We start from the raw sequence: 14,729 nt of genomic DNA, 5'->3' as shown, positions 1-14,729 counted from the left end.
GCGACGTCGACGCTCGCGGTCGACATGGCGCGCCGCGCGCCCGCCGAGAGCGTCACACTTTGACGCTACCCCGCGTCACTCGCGACGCTCCTCGCGCGCACCGCGCCGCGACCGCGCCGCCGTCGACGCGCGCGATGGGGATCGACTCGCTGTTCGTCGTGAACAATCGCACGGAATCGCTGATCGCGGTGAAGCACTGGGGCGCGATCGCGGGGAGCGAGATTTGCGAAAGGGTGTTCGAAGCGCATCGACGGGGACAGCGCGAGGGCGTGGACGGCGACGCGGCGTGCGTCGATCAAGGGTCGTACGGGTTCTTCTTGACGCGAGGCGAGGTGACGTACGTGGCGACGTGCTCGAGGGAGACGGCGCCGTTGTTGGTGATCGAATTCTTGTCGCAATTGTACGACGTGCTGCGCGCGTACTTCGGAGAGAGCGTCACGGAGACGACGCTGCAAGAGCACCACGTGACGCTGTATCAGTTGTTGGATGAGATGCTGGATAGTGGGATACCGGTGAACACGCACGCGGGGGGGTTGAAGGTGCTGGTGCCGCCGCCGAACTTGTACAATCGCGTCACGGCGACGGTGATGGGGAATCAAGGCGTCATCGTGAGCGATCAAGATCCGCTCAAGTTGCTCCCGTTGCCGTGGCGCCCGAATAATATCAAGTACACGAGCAATGAGATTTATTTGGATCTCATCGAAACCATCGACGCGACGATTGACGCGGAGGGCAAGGTGCTGTCGTCGGCGGTGTACGGGAGGATTGAAGTCAACTCTCGATTGAGCGGGATGCCGGACATCAACCTGACCCTGAGCAACTCGCACTTGATCGAGGAGTACAGCTTTCACCCGAGCGTGCGTCTGTCGCGCTTCGCGAGCGATCGCGTGGTGTCCTTCGTTCCCGCCGACGGCTCGAGCGTGTTGATGTCGTACAAGGTTCGACCGCCGACGAGCAAGCAAGACGTCGATCAGTGGCAACCGCGATACATCAAAGCCAATCCGTGGTTGAAGACGGCGAATAGCGATAACCTGAGTTCGGTGCCGTTACCGCTGTACATTCGTCCGCAGTGCGCGTTCGGCGCGCAGCAAGGACGCGTGAGCGTCGTCGTCGGCTCCAAGCCCGCGTTCGAGAAACCCGTCGAGTCGGTCACCTTGGACGTGCGCTTACCATCGCGCGTCATCGGTGCCGATCCTACGTCCACGCACGGCGACGCGACGTTCGACGTCACGAGCAACACCGTGCACTGGGTCATCGAAAAGTTCCCCGCGGACAAGACGCCGTGCTTATCCGTCCAGGTCACCATGCGCGCCGACGACGACGACGAACCGACGACGACGGCGACGAACGCCTCCAACGCAATCGCCGCCAAGCCCGCCGTCGCCGTCGCACAGCGTCGCGTGCAACTGCAAGAAGTCGTCGACATCACCGCCTCCTTCCGCGTTCCCGGCGCCGGCGTCAGCGGCATCAAGGTCGAAACCTTACAAGTCCGCAACGAAAAGTACAAGCCGACGCAAGGCGTGCGTTACCACACGCGTTCGGGTTCCGTCATCGTCCGCGCGTGATCGTCAATCGGTTGAACAGCAACACGTGTAACATTATTCAGCGACTCGCTTCGTCCGCCGTCCCGGCGCCCCGCACTCGTCGACGCCATGCGCTCGACGTCCGCGCCCGCGCGCCGCGCGTTCGCGCGTCACTCGCGACTCGCGCGCGCGCCGCGCCCTCGACGCGCTTCCGATCGCCGCGCGCGGCGCGATCGACGCGCATTCGCGTCGCTCGACGTCGCGCTCTACGACGCCACGCAGTCCCTCGACGCGGCGATCGGCGCCGACGTCCTCGGCGGCGGCACCGTCGGCGCGACGACGTACGTCACCGTCCTCGCCGCGGGGGTGTTCACGTCGCTATCGCCGTGCACGCTGAGCGTGTTGCCGCTGACGATTGGATACATCGGCGGGTACGGCGGCGGCGGCGGCGCGGGCGAAGCGCCGAGCGCGGAAGAGCGCGCGAAAACGGTGCGCGTGGCGAGCGTCGCGTTCGCCGGAGGATTAGCGAGCACACTGGCGGCGTTAGGAGTGGTAGCGGCGAGCTTCGGAGCGGCGTACGGGCAAGGCTTGGGCGACGGATTGCCGACGGCGGCGGCGGCGCTCGCCGTCGCCATGGGATTGAACCTGTTAGACGTCGTCGAGGTGAGCTTTCCGTCGTTCGGGGCGAATTTCGATCCAAAGTCTGTGCGAGTGTCGCCGGTGCTGCAGGCGTACATCGCGGGGGCGGTGTTCGCGCTGGCGGCGTCGCCGTGCGCGACGCCGATTTTGGCGACGTTGTTGGCGTACGCGGCGTCGAGCGGTGATCCGTTGTCGGGGGGGACGTTGCTGTTGACGTACACGTCGGGGTATGTCGCACCGTTATTATTCGCCGCGACGGCGACGGATGGGTTGAAATCCGTGATGGCGCTGCGGGAGAAGAGCGCGTGGGTGAATCCGACGAGCGGCTTTTTGCTCGTCGCCGGAGGCACGTACGCGTTCCTTTCGCGGGTCGTCCCGCACGCGACTGGGATGACGATTTGAGGCACGTCGAACGAACGAAGCAACCGCCACTGTACTATTTCTGCGCTATATTTTATCACACACGCACGTAGCTAGTTTCTTCTAATTCATCGGGTCTTCGTAGTAGCCTGCATCAAATACATCAGAACGCCACCCGCGATGCCGACGTTTAAGCTTTCCATCTCCCCCGACATCGGAATCGCCACCGGCTTGCACGCGCGCAAGGCATCGTCGCTCAATCCTTGACCTTCGGTACCGAGCACCAGACACGCCTTCGCCACAGCCTTTGCCCGTTCGGGGTCGACGTCTTCTTTCGCGCTCGGCTCGGCGGCGTACAACTCCATGTTCAATTCTCTTCCAGCGCTCGCGAGATCGTCGAACGAATCGAAGGCGACGAAATCGACTCGAAACGTCGCCCCACGCGCCGCGCGCATCGCCTTGTCGTTGAACGGATCGCACGTTCCCGGAAGTAAAGCCACGGTGTCCCAACCGAACGCCACCGCCGTGCGCGTGAGCGTTCCCAAATTCCCGGGATCTTGCACCCCCTCCACCGCGAGCACGCGCACGACGTCCCTCTGTTTCGCACCATCGACGAACTCGCGCGCGTTCATGATCACCGGCGACGCGAACTCCCCCACGGCGTCCAACCCGTCCGCGTTGTTCACCCCCGCGCACTTTTTCAGCACGCTCGCCGGCGCCCGAATCACCCTCTTCGCCCGAATTCCCGCCGGCGCCTCCGCCCAATCCGCGACGAACAGCGTTTTCGCTTCGCGCCCCTCTCCCGCGCGCCCGAAGCACTCGCGCATGAGCACGCTCGACGACAGCACCACCGTCCCGCGCTCGTCCCGGTACGCCTTGCTCTTGCACAACTTTACAAAGTGCTTCACCGTCGCGTTCTCCGCGCTCGACACGCGCTCGACGCCGTCCGCATCGGCGGCGTGCGCGCGTCGACCGTCTCGCGCGCTCGCGCGCGCCGTTCGCGCGCGCGGCGCGCGGTGCGCGGCGTTTTCGTCGCCCGAAAAGTGCAATTCGCGGATTCGACGCGCGCGCGACTGGGACGCCGCGCGCCCCGGCGCGCGCGCGACGACCGCGGCGGCGCGACGCGACGCGCCGCGCATGTTCGCGGGACTCGCGACGCGCTTTAGCGCCGCGTCGCGTCGCGTTTTGCGTCGAATCCGCGCCGCACTTCGATGCGCGCGCTCGGATTCGCGCCGACGCGTTTTCCGCCGCCGCGCCGCGCGTCGCGCGTCGCGGCGTCGTCCTCGGACGACGCGGCGTCGGCGCTGCGACGCCTCGGGCTCGACGCGCGCGACGCCGCGACGCTCACCGAGCGAGACGTGCGCGACGCGTACCGCGCGACGATGCGCGACGCGCACCCGGACGCCGCGCGAGGGTCGACCGCGCGCGCGCTCGCGGTGCGCGCGGCGTACGAGCGCGCGATGGCGTCAGCGCGCGACGGGACGCTCGCGAGCGCGAGCGACGGCGACGGCGACGCGTTCGCGGCGAAGACGCTCGCAAGGACGTTCGACGGCGCGCGACACGGATTCGTCGCGGCGACGCGGTGTCGTGGCGCGGCGGCGTGCGCGTCGAGCTGCGTCGAGGCGGCGCCGAGGTCGTTCGTCGCGGACGCGACGACCGGGAAGGCGCGATGGATCGAGCGGGATGACTTCGGGGACGCGAGCGCGGACGAGACGTCGGCGCTGGCGTACGCCGAGTGGTGCGCGAGCGAGCGATGTCCCGAGAAGTGCATCGCGTTCGTCACGCGGCGTCAGCGGGAGTTCATGCTGGAGGTGTTGGAGAACGACGACGGGGCGTCGGGCGTCGACGCGTTTCTGCGCGAGCTCGTCGAAACCGCCGAGTACGTCAACGGTCGCGAGGCGGGTCGACGCCGCGCGCGCGCGAGAGAGAGAGACGAGTAGAAAACAAACGTCGGTAGATTAGATCAGGACGAATAGAAGACAAAACGTCGGTGGATGAGACGACGCGCGCGCTCAAAACGTGTCCGTGAGGTCGACGCAGTTCCCGCACATCGTCCGCGCGCCGTTTTTGCCCTCGCACAGCCAACACGCGTCGCCGGCTTTAAACTTGCCCCCGAACGCGTCGCTCGGGTTGATCCCCGTGCCCTCGCACTGCCCGCACGGCTTCCAGCCCGTGCCGCGGCACACCGGACACCGCGTCTCGGGCGCGGGATCGGCGCGACGCGACGCGTCGCCGCGCGCGTCGTCGCCGGTTGCGAAGAGTGTCGAGACGGTGTTCGCGCGCGCGGGGCGCGACGCGCGCGCGGACGACGACGACGCGGACGGCGCGAACGATGGCGATGGGCGCGTCGACGGCGCGCGCGTCGACGGGACGCCGACGCGCATGGTGCGGCGCGCGGGAGTGCGGCGCGAGCTGGGAAAGACTTCGTCGAGGCGACGATTGACAACGGGACAAAGCTAGAATGCGACGAACGACGACGCGCTATATCTTGTAGTTGAACGTCACCGGTGGCGCCGGTTTCGCGTCTGGGATCTTGCCCCAACCCTTGAGCTTGTACGAGAGGCGCTCCAAGTCGGCGATGCGCACGGCTTCGCGCTTGCGGAGGACGTGAAGCGTCGCGGAACGCGAACGGCTGTTTTGACGCATCTCTTGCTCGCTCGGGCGCTGAGCGTCGTCCATGTGCATGCCCCACTTGCGTTCAAGCTTCTTCGAGCACTTATCGGCGTGGTTCTTGAGCGCCCACTCGTAGAGGGGGAAGTCGTCGCGGATGACTTCGTAGTCGCGGAAAAAGTCGACGACGATGGCGCACTCGCTGTGCTTCCAGGTGAGGATGCCCAAACGTCCGTGTTCGGGCATGATATCGAATGCGGCGTGCATACCGCGTCGCATCTCGTCAAACTCTTGGTTCAGCGCGATGCGTAAAGCTTGGAACGTGAGCTTGGCGGGATGCATCATCTGGTATTCTTTGCCTTTGGCCTTGGCGACGAGGGCGGCGAATTCCTTCGTCGTGCTCGGGAGCGAACCGTTTTCACGCGCGAGCACGATGGCGTCCGTGATTCGACGGGCGGCGATTGGATCAGTGGTCTCACCGTATTCGTGAATCACCCGTCGAAGTTCTTCGCGCGAAACGAGTCTGAGATACTCGCTCGCGGGGACGCCGCGCTCGACGTCAAAGCGCAAGTCGAGCGGACCGTCTTGCTCGGGTCGGAACCCTCGCGACGAGTCGTCGAATTGGGGCGAAGAAATCCCTAAATCTAAGAATACTCCAGACGGTTTCACGCCGAGCGGTCTCAAAACGTCCGCCATGCATCCGAACGGGGCGTGGTGAATCTTAAACCTGGAGTCTTCTCTTTCGAGCTCCTTGCCCACCTTGATCGCCTCTGGATCCATGTCGAACGCGTGCAAGCGACCCTCGGCGGAAAGCGCGGCGAGAATTCCGCGCGTGTGACCTCCACGTCCGAAAGTTCCGTCCACGTACACGCCCGAGCGATCAGGGGCGACGAGAGCCGCGATGGTTTCCGCTAACATCGCCGGCGTGTGCGTTCCGTACGCCTGATCCGTGGCGCGCACGCCGAACGTGCTCTTTTTCGCCACCGTCACGGACACGTTGCGACCGCCGAATCGCGCACCGTCGCGCTTCAACGCCTCGTTTCTGCCCGCTTCGTCTACGAACGTGATGAATCCCGCTCCTTTGGGTTGACCCGACTGCGGGTCGCGCAACAGACGCGCCTGACTGACCATGGCGCCGCAGTCGGCGAAATACTTGGTCACCTCCTCTTCGTTCGCGCTGTGCGGCAAATACTTCAAAAACACCTCATACCCATCTTGTGCGTTTCCTTGCGCTGACGCGCGCGCCGCCGCGGTGTTCACCGCAGTCGCCGGCGCCCCGCTCGTCGTCGCGCTCTTCGGCGCCGCACACCTAAAGCACGACGTTCGCCGTGCAAAGTTACTACACCCACACGCCCCACACGACCAATCGTCCGCTCGTACATCATGCGGCGACATCGAAGGCGCGGTATCGGCGTTTGACACGGATACATTCGCCGCCGCGCCGCCGCCGCCGCCGAACAACGGCGGTCGCGGCACCTCCATGGTCTTTATCGTCGGCTTCGCGTCCTTCCCGGGCGTCACTCCCCCATTCGAGTGCACCGCGACGTCTCCATCATCCACTATCACCTTCAACTCGACTCCATCCAGCGTTTTTCCATCGAACGCCTCGACGAGCTTCTCCGCCGCGCTTCGGGACGCCGTCGTCGCGAACGCTTGCCCTCCCGGTGGCTTCGGGCCTTTCCCGTGCGTTCCCCACATCCCGACCACGACGCTCGCGGCGTCCAAACCCAGAAACGCGCCCACGCCGTCCGCGTTCGCGGTCTTCGTGAGTCCAACGACGCGCACGCGCGTGGGTTCGCCGCCGCCGCCATCGTCCTGCACTTTTTGCTTTTTCGACCGCTCATCGCCGCCGCCCGGCGATTTGTCCTCGCTCGAGCGCTTCTCTTTCTTCTCCTTCTTTTCTTTCTTCTCCTTCTTCGGCGTGGACGAACCCATGGGCGCGGCGAAGTGCGGCGACGCGCGCGGGAGAGGCGTTCGCGGGAGCGCGAGCGGGACGCGAGCGCGACGAGTTTTGCAGAAGGCGACGCGAGCGCGACGTTTCCCTAAGATGAACGCTAGCGATGACAAGCTAAAACTAGTACGACTGTGTCGGATCGTCGACGTGTTCAACGCGCGTGATCGGTCATGGGGGCGTCCGCGGCGGCGGCGGACAACAGAGCGTCGATGCCGAGCGGCGCCGTTCGCGCTCGAGCGTTGAAGAGGATCTTCGAAAGCGCGTCCGCGCGATCGACACCGCGTCGCTTCGGTGGTTTCGGACCGAGATAGTGCAAGTCAGCGCTTCGCACGTGCGCGGTTTCGACGTCGACGTCGAATCCCGACGGACCGACGAGAAAACGGCCCGAGCGGCCCGGCTCGAGCGTCGCGGGCGCGGCGACTTTCTCCGACGCCCGCGGTACCGCATCCACGGCGGCGATGACCATTGGCTCATCGTCACCGGTGACGAAGAATCTTCCGTCGCTCGACTTCGTCAAGGTGATGATTTGCGCCGCGGTGGGGTCTCCCGGGAGGACGACGCCCGCGCGCGAGAGCACCGTCGCCGCGCCTTCGTCGCGCGTGAAAAACGCCGACGTCTTCGCATCGCGCCACGCCAACACGAGCGGCGTCGCGCCATTTTCGTACGCCGCCTCTTTGTGGTAAAACAGCAACCCATCGATCTCGGTACCGATATCTCCCGCGTACGCTCTCGAGACGCCGTCGACGTCGCACTCGTACCACGGCGTCGGGACGAACGCGAAGTCTCTCCCCAGCGCCGCGTTCGGCGCCTCACACGCGTCGCACTCCTCCGTCAATCGCGTGTGCGCCCAGAAAAACCGAAACTCCGCGTCGCAATCGTACATCGCCGCCCCGTTCCAAGCCATGACGTCCAACACGTGATACGCGCCTCGCGCGTTCGCCGTCGCCGCCTCCTTCCCTCGCCCGCCCGTCTCATTCCTCGCCCGCTCATCCTCCGCGAACACGCAATCGAGTATGCAAAAGCACTCCCCGCTCCGCCCTCGACTCGTCCGCGCGCTCCCTCCCGGCAATCCCGATTGAAACGTCCGCAGCGTCGTCCCGTCCCGCGCGCTCCGCGCCGTCGTTCGTCCCCGCGTCGCCACCACCACGCACCGCGTCCCGCGCGGTCGCGCGCGCGCGTACCACCGCTCGCGAAAATCATCCGGCGCGTCGTCCCACATCCACTCCGGCTGCGCGACGACGTCCGCGTCGTCTCTCGCGTCGTCTCTCGCGTCTTCGTCGTCTCTCGCGTCTCTCGCGTCGTCGTCGCGCGCCGCGTCCGTCGCGCCGCGGCCATCGCGCGCGTCGTCGTCGTCGTCGTCGTCGTCGTCGTCGTCGCGCGCACCGCGCGCGTCGCGCGTCGCGCCGTCGCGTCGCGTCGCGACGCGCGCGACGGCGCGCGCGACGGCGAGCGCGTCGCGCTTCGCCGCGCGCTGTCGCTCGAGCGTCGCCGCGCGCCGGCGCGCGGTGTACGCGCCGCGCGATCGCGCGAATTTCCCGTCGCGCGTCGGCGCGCGCGCGGGCATCGCGCGCGGCGCGCTGTCGCGTCCGCTCGTCTCCCGACGCGCGCGCCGTAACGCCCGCGCCGTCGCGACGCGCGAACGACGCCGCGGCACATCGCGGCGACGGCGACGACGCGCGTCGCGACGGCGACGCGGGCGAAGCAAAATTCGACGCGTCGAACGCGCGCGCGAGGGCGCGCGGACGACGCGCGCGGACGCGCGCGCGGACGATCGCGCGCGTCGCGCGTGATTGTTCGTTCGCGGTAACGAACGTCGACGTCGCGCGACGACGCGCGGCGTCGAGACGACGCGAATCGCGATGGTGACGGGACGCGAGGGCGAGGCGCGCGACGCGGTGCGGGACGCGGCGCCGGCGACGACGACGACGCGGGACGGGGAGGCGACGACGCGATGGATTGGACGCGGCGAGACGCGCGAGGAAGGGGGCGAACGCGGGAAGGGCGCGACGGCGACGCGACGCGCGCGCGACGCGCGAGATCTCGAGCGGAGGCTCGGGTTTTTGGTGTCGCTCTGGATGGCGTGCGTGTCGAGGGTGACGCCGCAGATCGCGCTGGCGGGAGTGGTCGGCGCGGGCGCGCAGTGGTTGAAACTGTCGGCGTGCGACGAGACGCAGCGGTACTCGACGACGTGTCGGTACGCTTTTACGATCGAAGCGCACTACGCGGTGTCGGCGGTGCTGTCGTTCTTGCTGGTGTTTCGCGCGGTGCAGGCGTTTAGGCGGTTCGAGGATGGGAAATTCGCGATGATTGACGTGAAGGACGCGCTGCGAAATCTCGCCTCGGTGACGGACGTCGAGGCGCGGGAACCGGCGTCGGGGTCGATCGCGTCCATGTTTTCGAGCAAAGATCACCATACGCCGACGACGATAGAAGAGCTTCAGAGTGAAATTCGTCGATTGTGCAACTTGACGTTCGCGTTCATGCGACAAGCTTTGCGCGAATCGCGATTCGGCGTCGTCGACGCCGGCGTTCGCGGCGGCAAGCGCGACGTTTCGACCGAGTCTTTGCTCCACCGCGATGACGACGGCACTCCGAACGTTTCCAATCTCACTAAACGTGACGAACGTACAGAGTACGCGAAGTTGGCGGTCGAGAATCGTCCGGATGCGGTTATGATTGACGCGCTGACTCGCATCGAAACCATGCACCGCGCGGGCGTTTTGAGCGAACGCGCCGCGATGGAGGCATTTCGCGAGTCTCAACGCGCGCTCGACGCTTATCGACAGGCTATGCTGATAATCGAAACACCGACACCGAAACAGTACTCTCATACCGTGACGGTGTTGCTATTCGCGTTCATCTTCTCCGCGCCGTTTGCGCTCAGTTCGCTCATGGATTGGCGAACGCCGCTCGTGAGCGCGACACTTGCGTGGTTATTTTACGGCGTCAATGAGATTGCGAGCACACTGGAAGATCCATTCAAATGGGTGCTTCCGGCTCACCCCCTGAATGTCATAGCTCGAAGAATCGAACGGGAGATGGATGCGTTCAAGATGAGCAAAGACGTAGTCGGCATCGACGTGGACGACGAACCGCTATCGGTAGATTCAATGAATTACCGGAGATGGCGCAATCCGTTTTGGTTCGTGATCGATTGCTTTGCTTGGGAAAAGACTACGCTTCCTCACATCGGCCGTCAAATTGGCCTCGCGGCCGTCGTCGGTATCGGCGCGCAGTTGCTGAAGATACTCGTGTGCGGTTGGAACGTCACTGACTCGTCGCAGTGCCTTGTGACGTTTGATCTCTCTGCCCATCGTATACTGGCGATGCCTATTTCGCTCTTACTCGTCATTAACACTGATTGGGGGTACGAGCGTTTCATTTCTTCCAAAAAGTTGGTTGTCAGTATGCAGAACAGTCTGCGTTCGTTGACGGCGTGCTCGGCGATTTTCACGACGGCAAAAAATGACGACCTGAGTGCGGTCGAAGCGGACGCAAGAGAAGTGCAGCGTTTGTCGAACGTCATGTATGGCTTCGCGAGAATCGCCGTGCGAGAGCTTATAAGTCGTGATCCATCGGGAAATACAGTCAAGCTCGATGATATTTTAACGATGGACAAGTTTGGCGGCGCGTGTAAACTCTGCGATTTGGTTCGAGAATCGGAGCACCCTGAATTGAAATCTCTACCCGTGCATGCGTTCCCGACGTGGGTAGGGATGAGACTAAACGCAATTTTTGAAGAATACGGTCGATCAGGCGCTATGACTGAGCGCTTTAGCGCTGAGGCCTACCGAAAAGTATGCAACTCGCTGCAGGCGATGCAAGGCTTGATGCGAGTCGTGTCGACGCCGGTGCCGAACCGTTTTCGACACTTGCTGCAAGTTTTACTATTCTTCTATGTCTTCACTATGCCGTTTGTTTTGAGTGTGAGCTACCAGTGGATCACGAGCGTGCCAGTGATACTCGTCGCACTCGCGTTTTATGGTATCGCCGAGACTTCCACAAGTATGATGGAGCCGTTCAGTTGGACCGGTCCGCGCCACGATCTGAGCGGAATGGGTTCGCGCATGTTTACTCGTCATGAACGACTTGGTGCGTTCGCGATGAAGATGCGAGGCAGTGACGATACATGGGTGAAACTCATGGATGAAGCCAAGATTCTGGGCGATCATTTGAGCACAGCTGGCGGCCTCTACAGGGAGAGCCTCGGCGCAAACCGGAGTAAAAAGTCACTCCTGGCGGCACCTTCCATCCGCGTCAAGAATATCTCAAACTACGAGAAAGAATTTAAAACAGGTGCCATAAAGAACATGCAGGCGCTACGCACGGGTTGGTCTTTCGTCTCATGCGTGTTTCACGTGCGAAACACAGTCGTGCCGCAGATTGCGCTTCAAATTGCATTGACTGGCGCAGTATCCGTACTCGCAAACTTCTTGAAAATTCATTGGTGTGGGAGTTCGGTTTCGAATGTGACGCAATGCAGTTTCACGTTTGATGACAAAGCACACGTTATGAGCGGTTCTATAATCGGCTTCACCCTCGTTTTCAGGCTTATGTTCTCTTACTCGCGATATTACGACGGCAAAGGCTTGGTTGGCGTGATGGTGAACAGCTTGCGTTGTCTCAACCTTGGTGCGTGCACGATGATGCGATCTCTGAATCGGAGATCATCTCCTGAGCTGGAGCAAGAAATTAACGATGATGTCACGGAGATTCGTCGGTTATCATGCGTGCTTATGGCGTTCATGCGGCAAGCCGTTCGTGAGCGTCGCCACGGCGTCGAGCCTTTCACGTTGAAGAAGTTGTCGCCTACCGATGAAGAGATGATTGATGATCCTCGAGGCTGGCCGTCACTATCGGTTATGCTCACAGATGCTGAAAAAGCTCGCTATTTAAAATGTGATTATAGAGCGCGAGTTGGGTGCTGCGCGTCGAAGATGATCGCCATCATTGACGAACGCCGTCGCCTCGGACACATCTCCGAACGCAGCGCATTCGAGATGCTCGGTCGAATAGAGGCGTGCGTGAATGCGGTCGCTGATATTGAACGAATCGTCTCAAGCTCGATGCCTTTTGCTTTCATCCATTTGATGAACTTTGTCGTCTTCTTCTTCGCACTTTCTTCTCCGTTTGTGTTCATCACCTCGTACAAATGGCTCGCCGTCGTGCCGTCAATGTTGGTGACTCTATCGCTATTTGGAATCGCAGAGCTGGGGAGTTTGTTGGCTGATCCTTTCGGCTGGGAAGATCCTAAACACGACTTAACGAAAGTTGGCTGGGCACTGTACACTGAGACTATCGCCATTCATGAAAAATGTGCGCGCGCCGTCGGCGATGCTGAAGAAACAACACACTCGGGCGTGGATGCTCTCGTTCTGAGCGGCGCGGCCGCCCCCAAAGCCCTGAGAGATCTCACAGTTTGGGAGGCAGTACGACGTCAACGTGGCGTGGATTCGACTTCGTCGTACTTTTCGTACTTGTTTCGATTGAGAAACACCGTATTCCCACATATTTGGCCGATGATGTTCGTCATGATGTTCATAGGCGTTGGCGCGCAGTTTTACAAACTTGAGTTTTGTGGCGACGACGTTACGGACCACAGGATGTGCGACGTCGTGTTTGCGCCCGCAGCTGTTTCTATAATTGGACGTATGACAATGTTTGCGGTTGTCTATCGATTCTTCTTTGCGTTTCGAGTATTTTACGAGGCAAAGACGGGGATTTACGATCTCCTGTACTCGTTGTACACGCTCAACATCCAAGCCTGCGCGCACTTGCGCGAGCTTTCTAGGGCGGGGAAGCCAATCAAAGATAACTCCGCTAAAGCTGTTCGCAAAGCTCGATATGCAGTTCTTCGTTTGAGCTGTGCACTTTTTGCAAGCATGCGTCAGAGCTTGAATAAGGATCTCGCCCACGGCGAGACGAAAACGAAACTGAGCGACGCCCACACTCTCTTTTACGATGAAGACGCTGAATCACTACTGGGTGCGCTTCTCGATGAAGAAGGCAAAAATAGTTTCCTCAAACTGTTCGACGCGTCTTCAGAAGAACGCGTCGCTACGATCGCCGCTCGTCTTCTTGCGGAAGTAGAGACCGCCCGAAGCTCTGGATGCATAACTAATCGTGGGGCAGCGATGATGGCGAATAGCATGCAAACCGCTCTGCACGCGTTTTCTCGTTGTACCCGCGCAAGGAACACGAGAGCACCATACTCGTTGAAACATTTGATCAACATTGTACTCTTTTTGTGGATGTTTGCGACCGCAAGCGTCATCGTCGTGGCCTTCACGTACATGACGTGGCTACCGCTCGGCATTCTTGCCTTGACACTGTATGGAATGATCGACATAGCCGGTCTCCTTGAAGAGCCTTTCACGCGCGATGTCATGTGCTCAAACGATTTAATCGTAATGGGCCAATCTCTGTGGAAATCTTGTGCGCACACGCACGAAAGCTTGGCAGAAAGCGATGAGCTCAAAGCGGAAATCTCTCTCTTGGTGAAGCGAGTCGAGGAAAAACGCCTAGACGTTGGGAAGGAGTGCTACGAAGAAGTGAGACAAAAAGTCGATCAGACTGCGGTCGCTCCTGCTTGGACTTATGATCGCGAAATGCCGGCCGGGTGGACGTTCCCGAAGCAACGAAGCTTCAGGAGTGGCAAATTTGGTATTTTCACCGAGTTCGTGTCTCTACGTGGGACGCTCATCTTGCCGACGCTTCCTTTCATATTTGCCGCTTGCGCCGCCGCCATGGGCTTGTACTTCCTATCCGAAGCCGTCTGTGACAAAGATGAGCTTTACACCACCGGACAATGCAAGACATTGATCACGCCCGAAGGTCATACTATCGCCGTCCCAGTGTTGGGCTTTTGCATCGCCCATTTGCTGAATTTGACGTACACGCGCTACTACACCGCTCGTGAATATTTGGACAACTTGATCGATTACGGGAGAGACTTGGTCATTGAACTGAACACTGCATTTCAATCGTCTGAAACTGACGAAGATTGCGCGGCACACGCGAAGATGCTGAGCATGTTAAACTCGCTCATGGCTTTCGCTCGTCAATCGATTCGAGAGTCTCGAGTAGGATATCCCTCGACTTTCCGACCAAAGGAAGAGTTGACACCCAACACCGTACTCGATGACGATTTCTTTGGCGCTCCATCGACAAAAGATCTTATGAATGCAGAGCAGCGAAACGCCTACGCTGGTATCGCGCCTGCGTTTCGTGTCAGTAAGTGCAGCGGCGAATTGAAGCGCGCGATGCGTTCGCTCCCAAAGAGTCAAGTCAACAACGAACAGAGACTTTACCGCATCTACCACGATATCGACTGCATCCTCGATGCGTGGACAAACTGCGAAACGATCGTCAGCACTCCGATCCCGCCCTTCTACATGTACTCCGTGTACTTGCTCTGTTATGTCTTTGTGCTCACGTCGCCGCTCGCGTTTATTCATTCGTACGGCGTGGCGGTGGCGGTGCCCGTGGGCTTGCTCACGTTTGTCGTGTGCGGCATCGTGCGCGTTTCGACTGAGATGATGAACCCATTTAAATGGAGCGCTAGTTCGCACGAGATCAACGAGGTCTCGATGAAAGTCTACCGCCTGACGCGCGTATTCCCAGCGGCCGCGCCGTCGCGAGGT

At 61.5% G+C, this 14,729-nt stretch overlaps 9 protein-coding genes across 9 annotated transcripts; 4 read left to right on the top strand and 5 right to left on the bottom strand.

The window, feature by feature from the left end:
• Nucleotides 1-65: 65 nt before the first annotated feature.
• On the top strand, nt 66-1,604 carry OSTLU_50277 (predicted protein). Its single transcript, XM_001419287.1, has 3 exons — nt 66-938; nt 1,014-1,292; nt 1,374-1,604. The coding sequence occupies exons 1-3, from the start codon at nt 135-137 to the stop codon at nt 1,563-1,565; spliced, it is 1,275 nt and encodes a 424-aa protein (XP_001419324.1). The 5' UTR covers nt 66-134; the 3' UTR covers nt 1,566-1,604.
• A 249-nt stretch (nt 1,605-1,853) lies between these two features.
• Nucleotides 1,854-2,528, top strand: CCDA (predicted protein; the record flags this gene model as incomplete). Its single annotated transcript, XM_001419286.1, has 1 exon — nt 1,854-2,528. A coding segment is annotated over one exon (675 nt), but the record flags the coding sequence as incomplete, so codon positions are not given.
• A 122-nt stretch (nt 2,529-2,650) lies between these two features.
• On the bottom strand, nt 2,651-3,571 carry OSTLU_87970 (predicted protein; the record flags this gene model as incomplete). The annotated part of the gene is made up of 1 exon (XM_001419071.1): nt 2,651-3,571. A coding segment is annotated over one exon (921 nt), but the record flags the coding sequence as incomplete, so codon positions are not given.
• A 963-nt stretch (nt 3,572-4,534) lies between these two features.
• OSTLU_33012 (predicted protein) lies at nt 4,535-4,906 on the bottom strand (the record flags this gene model as incomplete). The annotated part of the gene is made up of 1 exon (XM_001419070.1): nt 4,535-4,906. The coding sequence occupies one exon, from the start codon at nt 4,904-4,906 to the stop codon at nt 4,535-4,537; it is 372 nt and encodes a 123-aa protein (XP_001419107.1).
• A 394-nt stretch (nt 4,907-5,300) lies between these two features.
• On the bottom strand, nt 5,301-6,062 carry OSTLU_10308 (predicted protein; the record flags this gene model as incomplete). The annotated part of the gene is made up of 1 exon (XM_001419069.1): nt 5,301-6,062. A coding segment is annotated over one exon (762 nt), but the record flags the coding sequence as incomplete, so codon positions are not given.
• Nucleotides 6,063-7,237: 1,175 nt separating this feature from the next.
• On the bottom strand, nt 7,238-8,305 carry OSTLU_33010 (predicted protein; the record flags this gene model as incomplete). The annotated part of the gene is made up of 1 exon (XM_001419068.1): nt 7,238-8,305. One exon carries the CDS (start codon nt 8,303-8,305, stop codon nt 7,238-7,240), a length of 1,068 nt encoding a protein of 355 aa, XP_001419105.1.
• Nucleotides 8,306-9,161: 856 nt separating this feature from the next.
• On the top strand, nt 9,162-11,883 carry OSTLU_33009 (predicted protein; the record flags this gene model as incomplete). Its single annotated transcript, XM_001419285.1, has 2 exons — nt 9,162-11,718; nt 11,753-11,883. The coding sequence occupies 2 exons, from the start codon at nt 9,162-9,164 to the stop codon at nt 11,881-11,883; spliced, it is 2,688 nt and encodes an 895-aa protein (XP_001419322.1).
• A 106-nt stretch (nt 11,884-11,989) lies between these two features.
• OSTLU_33008 (predicted protein) lies at nt 11,990-12,391 on the bottom strand (the record flags this gene model as incomplete). The annotated part of the gene is made up of 1 exon (XM_001419067.1): nt 11,990-12,391. The coding sequence occupies one exon, from the start codon at nt 12,389-12,391 to the stop codon at nt 11,990-11,992; it is 402 nt and encodes a 133-aa protein (XP_001419104.1).
• A 1,987-nt stretch (nt 12,392-14,378) lies between these two features.
• On the top strand, nt 14,379-14,672 carry OSTLU_6486 (predicted protein; the record flags this gene model as incomplete). The annotated part of the gene is made up of 1 exon (XM_001419284.1): nt 14,379-14,672. A coding segment is annotated over one exon (294 nt), but the record flags the coding sequence as incomplete, so codon positions are not given.
• Between the last annotated feature and the right edge of the window lie 57 nt (nt 14,673-14,729).

Source organism: Ostreococcus lucimarinus, chromosome 8, assembly GCF_000092065.1.
Source record: "Ostreococcus lucimarinus CCE9901 chromosome 8, complete sequence".
Classification (NCBI taxonomy): domain Eukaryota; kingdom Viridiplantae; phylum Chlorophyta; class Mamiellophyceae; order Mamiellales; family Bathycoccaceae; genus Ostreococcus; species Ostreococcus sp. 'lucimarinus'.
The sequence above is the reverse complement of the archived record's forward strand: the minus strand, read 5'-3'. Positions and strand labels throughout refer to the sequence as shown.